This window comes from Salvelinus sp. IW2-2015, unplaced genomic scaffold (assembly GCF_002910315.2).
Source record: "Salvelinus sp. IW2-2015 unplaced genomic scaffold, ASM291031v2 Un_scaffold815, whole genome shotgun sequence".
NCBI lineage: Eukaryota > Metazoa > Chordata > Actinopteri > Salmoniformes > Salmonidae > Salvelinus > Salvelinus sp. IW2-2015.
Window position 1 is genome coordinate 199,899 of NW_019942621.1, and position 10,803 is coordinate 210,701.

The window sequence follows — 10,803 nt, forward strand, 5'->3', positions numbered from 1 at the left end:
ACTGTTGTTTGTGGAGGTGGATAGATGTCCTGAGTGTTGTGTTGAGTGGATAGCATGTGCTCGAACTGTTTGTGTGAGGTGGATAGATGTGTCTCGACTGTTGTGCTGAGGTGGTCGAGTGTCGAGTTGTTGTTGGGATGGATTGTGTCCTGAGCTTTTGAGGTGATAGATGGTTTCTAACTTTTGTGTTAGATGGTGATATATATGTGTCTTAGCTGCTAACTGTTTGAAGGGGATAGATGTGTCTCTAAGCTGTGTTTAGACGGGGATAGAGTGTCTAACGTGTGTGAGTGATGAGTTCCTGAGTGTTGTGTTATGAGTGGATAGATTGTTCTCTGAGTTTTGTGTTGGAGGGGATAGACTGTGTCTCTGAGCTTGTTGGAGGAGTGGATAGATGGTCTGAGTTGTTGTGTTGGATGATAATGTGTCTCTGAACGTTGGTGGAGCGTGGATGATGTGTTCTGAATTTGTGTGGGAGGTGGATTAATGGTCTCTGAGCTGGTGTGCTGGAGTGATAGATGTTCTGAGGTTGTTGTAAGGTGGATAGATGGTCTCTAGCTGTTTGTTAGAGGTGTTAGATGTGTCTGAACGTTGTTTAGAGTGATAGATGGTCTCTAAATGCTATGTTAGAGGGGATAGATGTGTCTCTGAGCTGTTTGTGTTAGAGCGGGATATATGTGTCGGATTTTTTGGAGTGGATAAGTGCTCTAACTTTCTGTTGGAGGTGGATAATTGTCTCTGAACTGTTGTGTTGAGTTGATAAGTGTCTCTTGACTGTTGTGCTGGAGGTGGATAGATGTGTCTGATTGTTGTGTTGAGTGAGAGATGCTCTTGAGCTGTTGGTAGAGGGATATGTGTCTAAACTTTGTTTAGAGTGATAGAGTGTCTCTAGCTGTGTGTTAAGTGGATAGATGTGTTCTAAAACTGTTGCTGTAGAGGGATTAGATGTGTCTCTGAGCTGCTATGTTAGAGTGGATAAATGTTGTCTCTGACTGTGTGTTAAGTGGATAGATGGTGTGTCTGAACTTTTGTAGAGTGGAAATGTGTCTCTGAGCTTTGTTAGATGTGGATAGATGGCTGATGGTATCGTGTTTTGTGTGGAGTGGATAGATGTGTCTAGCTGTTGTGTTAGATGGATAGATTGTGTCTCTGAGCTTTGTGTTAAGTGGCATAGATTGTCTCTGAGCTGTTGTTAGGTGGATAGAATGTGTCTCTGAACTGTGTTTAGAAGGTGATAATGTGTCGGAACTGTTTGTTAGAGTGATAGTGTTGTCTCTGAGCTGTTGTGTTAGATATAATTGTCTGAACTGTTGTGTTGGAGGTGAAGAGGTCTCTGAGCTGTGTGTTATAGGTGATTAGATGCTGTCTGAACCTTTGTGTTTGGAGGTGGTAGATGTTCTCTGAGCTGTTGTGTTAGAGGTGGATAAACTGTTGTTCTTGACTGTTTCGGTAGAGGGGATAGATGGTCTCTAATTTATGTGTAGAGGTGGTAGGAGGTCTCTGAACTGTACTGTTGTTAGAGGTGGATAGATGTGTTCTCTTGAACTGTTGTTTAGAGTGATAGATGTGCTCTGAATTGTTGTGTTAGAGTGGATTAGATTGTTCTAACTTTGTGTTAGAGGTGATAATGGGTCTCTAACTTGTGTTGAGGTGATAGTGGGGTGAGTGTTGTGTGGAGTAAGATGTTGTCTCTGAACTGTGTGTTGGAGGTGGATAGATGTGTCTCTGAGTGTTGCTGAGGTGAGATAATGGTTGAGTGTTTTTGAGCTGGATAATGTGTCTCTGAGCTGTTTAGAGAGTGCGATTTAGATTTCTGAACTGTATGTAAGTGGATAAGTGTCGAGCTGCTATGTTAAGAGGTGATAATGTGCTCTGACTGTTTGTAGAGTGACAATGTGTCTAACTGTTGTGTTAGAGTGATAATGTGTCCCTGACTGTTGTTACAGGTGGAATAGATGTGTCTCTGAGTTGTTGTGGTGAGGGTATAGATGTGTCTCTGTTAGAGGAGCAGCAGAATATGTATCTGGGAAATAGAAAACTTCTTATTCCCTTCACGGGAAAGGAATATGTGTAATAGTGTCCAACAGGTTTCTGTAAAAACGACAGCAAAAAAACAATACCCTAGATTCTTCAAACTGAACACATTAACAACCCAAGTATAAGTCCAAAACAGAGAAGTGGCCGGGCCGTGTATTCCCCCTAGTAGAGAGCAGTAGGGAATGAGCTGTCTTATCATAGAGACAACGAATCCTAGCTGTAATAGTCCAGAGCCAGTCCATTAAAGACAGACAGACACTCATTAAAAAACAGACAGTAAGGAGCTTGCAGACAGACAACCAACTGCCACCGTACACAGTTAATGATCATGTGTGCTGTGGGGTTGTGTGGGTGTTGTGGTTGTGTGTTGTGTTGTGTGTGTTGTGTGTGTGTGTTGGTGTGGGGTGTGTGTGGTGTACCGTGATAAATGTGAGCACAGAGAGGGAAAGAGGTTCTGAAGTTTTAGCGCTGGTGGTTTATTGAGCTGCTGATGAAAGGAATGAGTCATACACAGGCAATATGAGGTGTACTGTGTGGCTCTGGGGCTTGACAGATGTTCTGGTGTAAACACTACAGAATCCATCAACAGGCACAATCAAGACATCCAGTCTTTGTATTTATCACAATCTATTCACACCGAATCCGTCTTATACTCAACTAATACCAAACTAAACTGCCATGATCCATTGAGGTGGATGTGAAAAGCAGACGTAGGCCAGCCATTGAGTGTACTGTACAGGCCATAGGGTGAGACTGACCTGTGCTGTGTGTTCTCAGTGGCGGTCACTGTGATAAAGGCAGGGGAGTCCTCCATGGCGTCAAAGTATTCTGTATCCTCATCTTCATCACTCGCCTCCCCTTTCTGCAGCCTCTCACTCCCTACCGAGAGAGAGAACACACACACAAAAGCACACACAAACACACACACAGTAAAGCAATATGTAACACACACCCTGCTCTATACTGGTGCAGCAGTAGTCACATGATTTGTGGAGGGGAAAGGAAGGTTGGGTAGCTAATCAAATGCTCATGGAGATTAATAAAGAACATTAGTCTTTAATAGGTAACGTCCCTGTAGGCTAACTAAGAACTGAACTTGATTCCAGACGAGAAGGGAAGCAAAAACTCCAACTTCAATACAACCTCAGATTGACAAAATATAATATATCCATTCCTGTGTGATACATGGCTTACTCTTTTACGCTAGAATGGCTCTCACAAAGGAAAGGTGAGGAGTGATTGTGGCCATTTGAATACTACTCTCATGAGAAATGTATCTTCCAGTCTAATTACAGAGACAATATAATTTAAAACCATCTGCCATGGCTTACAATTTCATATTTCCCCAAGATGGTCTATTTCTCTAAATAAACAGAGTTCTGTTAGTCTAAGGACTAAGGGGCAATACTAAGGGGCCGACTGTGTGCCTTACCCTTCTCTGTGGTGGGGGCGCTGGGCGTGTTGGCAGACAGTGTGGGGGCCTCTCTCCAGGCTCTCTCCAGACTGTTGTGCTGCTTGGCTAGCTGCTCTATGGTCTCCTCCAGGTGAATACGCTGCTCTCTCTCATACTGCAGCGCCCGCTGCCATCTCCTGCTGTGGGTCTCCGCTAGGTCCAGGAAGTCCCGACACGCCTAATCATCACAAACACAACATAGCACACAGACACACATCAAACACGGGATGTCAGACAGAAGATCAGGAGTAGAGGCATGTAATCATGAAAGAGTCAAATATGCACACAAGGATATTTATCTTGTGGATTTGTAGATGTTTAAGGCTACCAGGTCCTTTCTTGACTGGTGGAAGGAAGTGAGTTAAGCTGATGTTTGTTTTATCATAAAATGTATTCTAAACATGACTACTGTCAGTATTTAGACCACCGTTAGCACTATCATCAACATCTTGAGAGTGACATATATCTCTTCGCCTCTCTCATGAGTGTCAGCTACTGTGTGCATATTAAATCATGTCTTAGGGGCAGGCTCTGAGTTTCCACACTATTGCATCAGAGAGGGAACGTTTATCCACAGGCAAAACCCTTGGATAAAAGAAAGTGAACACAGGGCAAGTCATAAAAGGTCTTCTGAGTTACGACTGTGGTCTTGGCATTATTGGCGAAACAGGGATCTTACTATAGATCAAAACATACAAGTAGAATGTGTCAGCATGTTCCCCAACTACATCATGTCTGACCACAGAATGTTCTGGGAGGTCAATGGGACACACACTGTGATAAGAAAACCGTGGAGAAAGCAGAAACGCGTCAGTCCTGCAGGCTACCACTCTTTCCCCAAGTAAGTATCAGGGTGAATGGTCAAACAACTAGCCTAAACAGTCTACCCTGACAAACCTGTCTATACTGTATATCCATCCATGGACTTCCTTGTCCTCAAATCTACACAACCACTGAGTGCTCTGATCCTATGAGCACATTGTTATGCAGTCAGTGCAGTATCCTGTTCAGCATTCACCCATTAAAAACCTCTTTGGTCCCGGTGCCACAGGCCATTGGCTAGCTGAAACCACTTGGCCATCGTTCTGGCTGTGGTGTGTAGCTGAGGGCCACGCGTGTCACAGAGCACAGATAATCTGTGTCCTCTCAGATCAGTGGGCTGCACAGATAGGACATATCGGCCTCAGACAGAGGGAACAGGGACATGACAGGGTTCTATATATCCCCCCCACTGAGCCTGTAGCTCAAAATAATAGAATATTTCACACCAACCCACCACCATTTAGAATAGAGATGCAGAACTAGGAGACCATTAACCTACATGGTGCTTTGGTAAAAATATATCTGAATATACAGGGTGTTTATTTTGAAGTGCTGCGTTGTGCGCGCAACCAATCAACATGTTACGAGTTTAGATCTAACAGTATAGCCTATCACATGAATGAATCAGAGAGCTGCATGTTAGCCTAACTGACAAGCAACGAGCCCGAGTCCCACGTCCTGTCCACGGCGTGTTCTTGTACATCAAGCTGCCTCATGCTACAGAAATAGGTCTCCTGCTTTGCGGGCTGTTCTGGTTCGGACTAGGCTACTTACTTGCTGATGACCTGACACCAAAACCAGAAGTGTAAACTCAGTGTTTCAGTGATTTTACAATTCACAGCCAAATGACAAGCAGGGTTAGCCTATTGTAACTAAATAACAGCCTCTTACCTTCAGCAGTCAAGTATGAAGTGTACTGTTTTTACTATTCAGACTGAAAGTGAATCATGTGACGGAGCTACTTACTTCCTTCTGCTCTTCAGGCACATATGAAACTAAATCTCAACTTCAACCCGACTTTGCTTCCACATTTTTTCTGCTGAATCTATTTTTTAAACAGACTGCTGCATATAACTTCCGGTTGGGGAATATCATGTCTGAACTGTAGTGAAAAGAATAATGATGAAAATCAAGCAGGTTTAACATATTTTAGTCAGTGCTGAATAAAATGTCCTGATTCACTTTACAGAATGAGCCCGATTGGGTGAGTGTCACTGTCCTTCGAGGTTTCATATGGCTAGATAACATTAAATGGAAAGGGGAACCCATTGCAAACTTGTGCAAACGCACGCACGCAACAACTCAAACACACACTTGTGCCACCTCACCGACACAGCAGTCACACCAATCCACAGGCCTCCCCACTGGCACACAACACGTGAGGAGTTACATCACCCCTAAATGAACCAGTGCCCAAGCTTCTCTTCAGGGTCAGACCAACATCGCTCAACCACCTCCAACCCCCAAGTTAGTGAAGAAAAAGGGCAGTGTTGGTGACATATGGTCCCGTATAGCTCAGTTGGTGGAGCATGGCGCTTGCACCGCCAGGGTTGTGGGTTCGATAGCCATGGGGTACCAGTACAAAAAAACGTGAAAATGTATGCACTCCCTACTGTAAGTTGCTCTGGATAAGAGTGTCTGCTAAATGATGTAAGTGTAAATATCAACCTGCATCACAAGCCAAATGCTAATGCAAACAAAAAGGGTACAACAACTGTAGCTGTGACCAAATAGCTAGGCTCTCTACTCCCCCTTCCTTTGCATAAAACCAACCTGAAGCAGCACTTTCCCCACACCGTCTCCAGATCTAACAGTGAGAGATAGGAAATCCAACAGGGCATGTTTTATTGCCTGTTCAGTAACTTTCGGTTCCCACTCCAATTAATTAAAACAGTAATTAACTGTGTGCAGAAAAAAAAGCTCATCCTTTAGAGGGAAGACTACAAAATCCGTGATAAAAGTGCAGACTTCTCCACACATATTTAACACACTCTAAATGGGGCTGAACTCCTGTGGATTACTTGGTTGATTCTCATTCAACTGAGCAAACACACCCACACCATCATTACTCACAGTATCAGTTCAAGCTTCAAGCCAGGTTTAAAATGTCAAATGTACATGTGCCCTGGCTACACTATCCCACCTGCCAGTGACCAATGTTATGGGAACATTCCCCATGTGTCAGACACCCATCACCACAGAAATAGCAGTCTGTGGCCCAGACAAAACAAGGCTATTTATTGTCAAACACATCAAAGCCAAGCAGAGGAGTAGAAGAGACACACAAACCTTTTCTGATTGTCTGTGTAGCGTCTGGCCCTTGTAGGAGCATGTCTGTCTTGTGGAGGTAGAGGGGGCTCTGGGATTCCTCTCTGGGCTCAGGTCTCTGGGCTGGGAGGGTCCAGGGAGGTTTGGGGTTGGAGCAAGACTATTCCTGTCCTCCCCAACCAGCCCTGATCCGGTATCACTCCTTCAGTACCGACCTCTCCTCTCCTCTGCCCTCTAGTCCACTATAATACCACTTGGCCAATGGAAATGACTCTCTGTGGTCACGGTGACAATAGCAACAGAACAGCTAGTTCCGATGCTAACAACACCCCTGCACATATCTAACATACTGTAACTGGATGGGTGGCATACTGTAAACAATACGTCAGTGCTAGAAAGAGGTACCACCTGAGAAGTTTTTCCCTTTCTCGTCACATTTGCTAGAGCATTTAAGAATCTTAAGCAGACCACTACAATATACACAATGCTGACCTGTGTCCTTCCTGTCACATCTATCATACCATAGCACTGAGAATGCTAGTCACCCTTCACACAGTAGGCCTAACCATTGCCATGTAAAGGCTTCTACACATCTACCCAACTACAGCCAACCCAACTGTCTATGGACGGTTGTGGAAACAATTTGCCCGGTGTGTAGCGTCAGTTGGTTGCCGCTGGACATAGTCACTCGTAGTTGGTCCTTATTCAACGTGTAGAGGTTGGTCTGAGTTGGGAATAAACGACCTAACGTATCATCCATAGTTGGTTAGCTATAGTTGGATAGATGTGTAGAACCCTTAAGTCTCACTACTCACATTGATCATAGCATTCGAGGTGATGCGGAAGAGGGTGGCTCGCTCGTTGACGCCCTTGACCTTCTCTCCTCCCTCCACGGGGACTCTCAGCGCCTCGAGTTCACTCAGAGAGCGCTGCAGGGCCGCCCCGTGCTTGGCGATTAGGTCGTTACACGTGCCGAGGTCATCAAGCTTGCTGATCAGGGTCTTCAGAGTGCCCTGAATCCCCTCACTGCGGTCAGACTGGGTCGTGGGCTCCTCGTCCCCTGAGTCATCTACAGAGGGAAGGTCAGAGGTCAGATAAGAAGAGACTGGAATACTGGAGGGAAATCGGGGATGCAGGGTGCTCACCAGAGAGACAGACAACAAACAAACCGACCAACATGAGCAAGACATGATCCCCTGAATGCTATTTGGAATCAATTCATCTAAAATGTAAAATCCATATTCTAAGCCCAATACCGATGGGCTGCATGAACTCATGACTCCATCTCCCTTTATTGATCTCTCTAAGACATGTCATTTGTCATGGATGACATACTACAGACACATACAATGGAGGACAGTGCAGTGGGCTCACCAGCAGTGAGCCCACTGCCTGTCATTCAGACAGGCAGCCAACGGATGCCCCTCAATATATGATTGGAGATCTTAAATGAGACAAATCTATGGTCGACTGATTGCTCTGCTTGGTTACAGATTCATCACATTCCAAAAGAGGTACACAAACGTATGCGCACACGCACACACACACACACACACACACACACACACACACACACACACACCTCGGACGGAACGAATAGAAGGACAGGTTTGCATCAAAAATACGCAGGGTTATTTATGACTTAACCACGAAGAGATTCAGATATACTATAAAAATGAAATTTAATAGTAATAACTTCCACTGATAAAATGTGTGTTAATTGCTATGATCTTTGGCTGGATTTTACAGCTGGTTTCCAGTTTCACTTCTACTTACTAACACAAAGGCACACATGCAGACACGCAGACTTAGACAAACACACAATCAGACCGAGACGCACACATCTCTCTCTTAATGGCCCCATTCCAGAGACAGACAATGGTGAAACCATTGGAAGCAGAACAAATGTATTTAAGCCGAGTCAGGGTATTTACATGAGGCAGTCTTCCATTCCCTCCGTGGGCCTCTGCTCTGCTGCAGTGGTGACTTCTGTCGTAGTGAAGTGTGGCGACAGTGGAGAGGTTACTCAGGGCCACTCTGAACATATGAGAACAGTGTGTCAGCGTCTGTCCGAACATTATACACACTCTCACTGGGGACAGAAATACCCACCAGGTCATACACAGAACCCGATATAGCCCACCCAGGCGTTATTGGAAATCCTCTGGGATCGGATGGATTTAACAGTCAGTGCAATGACCCTGGTGGTGGCCACCATCATGAAGAGTAAGATATAAAGTAAAGCAACCTTAGGGCAACAAAATATGACTTGATCAGAGAGAGGCTGGTTAGCCTATCTGTTCCAGAGAAACCACATCAAGACCATGCGTTTCCACAAACACACACCCTTTAAATGTCAGGGTAGAACAGATGATTTATTGAGTCAAATCAGAGGTGGCCTAGAGGTTAGAGCGTTGGCCAGTAAACGAGAGGTCGCTGGTTTGAATCCCCAAGGCGAAAATAATTTTGATGTGCCCTTGAGCAAGGCACTTAACAATTCAAATGTTTATTCTCCACTGTTTTCTTAAGCCAAGGTGCACAAAGTGACCGTGTGTTTGTTGTCTGCATGCCAGCAGATTTTACTATTATGGGAATTGGTTTGAAGATGATATGTACTATATTAAGCATAACATAACAAGTTGGACAATAGTAACAGAGAAATCATATTTACGGTATTATGTGTTGGTAATGTGTGCATTATAGTGGCAGTGGGTTCATGCACATTTGTGTGTTTTGAGTTACAAGCTACAGTACTGTATGTATAGGAACTAAAATGAACCTTTTCACAGCAGACATGTGACTTATTGGAGTAAGTTAAAACCTGAGGTAAGGTATCATCACCCTCAACACTAGAGCCCTTGTTCCACTGCCTGGACTTTGGAGCCTTGGAAAACAGCCTCTACAGCTCTGGCAGGTTATTGAGTAGACAGGAGGGTCTTTCACATTTCTGAAAGGAGCGAAGATTCTCTCAACACGAGAAGCGAGGGGTTGTTGATTCAGCCTAGAATCCATCAGGAAACATACTATCACCCCAGGTTCCAGGAAGACATGGAAGAATGATGTTAAATTGACAGTTACATTCAGATCATTTCTGAAGGTATTTCAGCTTTTCGTCGACCACCCTTATCCTCTCTTAGCTTCCTGTCCCTACTACTTGTATTATTTCTTGTGGTCTCACTCTCCCTTCTTAACAAACTATTCCAGAATCGACATACTTTTCTGTCTGTCAGTCCTCTTCTGTTCTTCCTCTCTTAGTCTTCTCCTCCTAATCTTAATCTCTGCTATATCAGGGAGTAATCATGCACAGCCTAGCCCTAGAATGTCCAAAGCATGTCACTTGGTGTGAAAGTGTCCATTTAGCTTGCAGAGGAAGATGTCACATAGGCAATTACACTTCCACACTCCCACTAGCAACATGGCAGCTCATTCTGACCTCACAGAGCAAGTGACCAAACCTACTGATAAACACATTTACAACACGCCGGAGACGCCAAAACCCAGCAGCCCTCACATGCACACGTTACTGACAACAAAGCCTGGAAGGCGCTGCTACCCCGTTTCTACTTCTACATAGAGACAGGCAGCAGCACCATAAGCAGTGAGAACCAGGCAGTAAGTGTATTAAAGCGACTCAGTTTCAGTCACAGGCCAGTGGGCTGTATGTCTGCTGACAGTCTGGAGCCTTGGTAATTACCACAATCTGATCTGGCAGAATGACATGCTACCAACAGACAGTCTCCTCAAATAATAACAAGAAATGGCAACCACAACAAAAGGCAATCATGACAAACCAAGACCAACATATGACTAGTCACAAAATCGACCACAAAAATAACTCTGCTCCTAACTGTTTGGTAGTGTTAAAGAGACTGAACAATGACAACACAAGACGTCTCTCTTCGTGCTGATCAATTGTCCTCCAGTAATCCCTAAAGATGGGAAGACAAACCCTCCTATTTGTAAGAGGAGACGTCCAGGGAGAGGGGGGAGAGAAAAGAGAGTAGGCAGGGCGAGGAAACACAAGACAGGAAAAGAAAGACGAAGGCTCTCACCATGTCTGCACCCTTGGACCGCCATCTTCACCCAGTGGGCAGTGACCAGTGAGCAGGCAGAACCAGTTTAGACACACAGCGACTGACTGTGCAGACCAGGTGATGTAATGCGTGAGCTTGCTGAATGGCCACGCTGTGTGCAGAAGCACAGAGAGACAAAACTGTCCAGCC

The 10,803-nt window shown here is 44.8% G+C and overlaps 1 protein-coding gene across 1 annotated transcript; it reads right to left on the bottom strand.

Annotated features, from left to right (window-relative positions):
- Positions 1–2,499: 2,499 nt before the first annotated feature.
- On the bottom strand, positions 2,500–8,591 carry LOC112068982 (oxysterol-binding protein 2-like). Its single transcript, XM_070438358.1, has 5 exons — positions 8,515–8,591; positions 7,396–7,649; positions 3,470–3,668; positions 2,796–2,916; positions 2,500–2,524 (listed from the first exon to the last, which is right to left on the bottom strand). The coding sequence occupies exons 2-5, from the start codon at positions 7,402–7,404 to the stop codon at positions 2,500–2,502; spliced, it is 354 nt and encodes a 117-aa protein (XP_070294459.1). The 5' UTR covers positions 7,405–7,649; positions 8,515–8,591.
- Positions 8,592–10,803: the final 2,212 nt, after the last annotated feature.

Coding starts and splice junctions, on each gene's coding strand:
- LOC112068982 (XM_070438358.1), bottom strand. Junction 2,917..3,469: donor CGCCCCCACCACAGAGAAGG/GTAAGGCACACA, acceptor CTCTCTCGGTAG/GGAGTGAGAGGCTGCAGAAA. Junction 2,525..2,795: donor ACTGAGAACACACAGCACAG/GTCAGTCTCACC, acceptor TCCTTTCATCAG/CAGCTCAATAAACCACCAGC.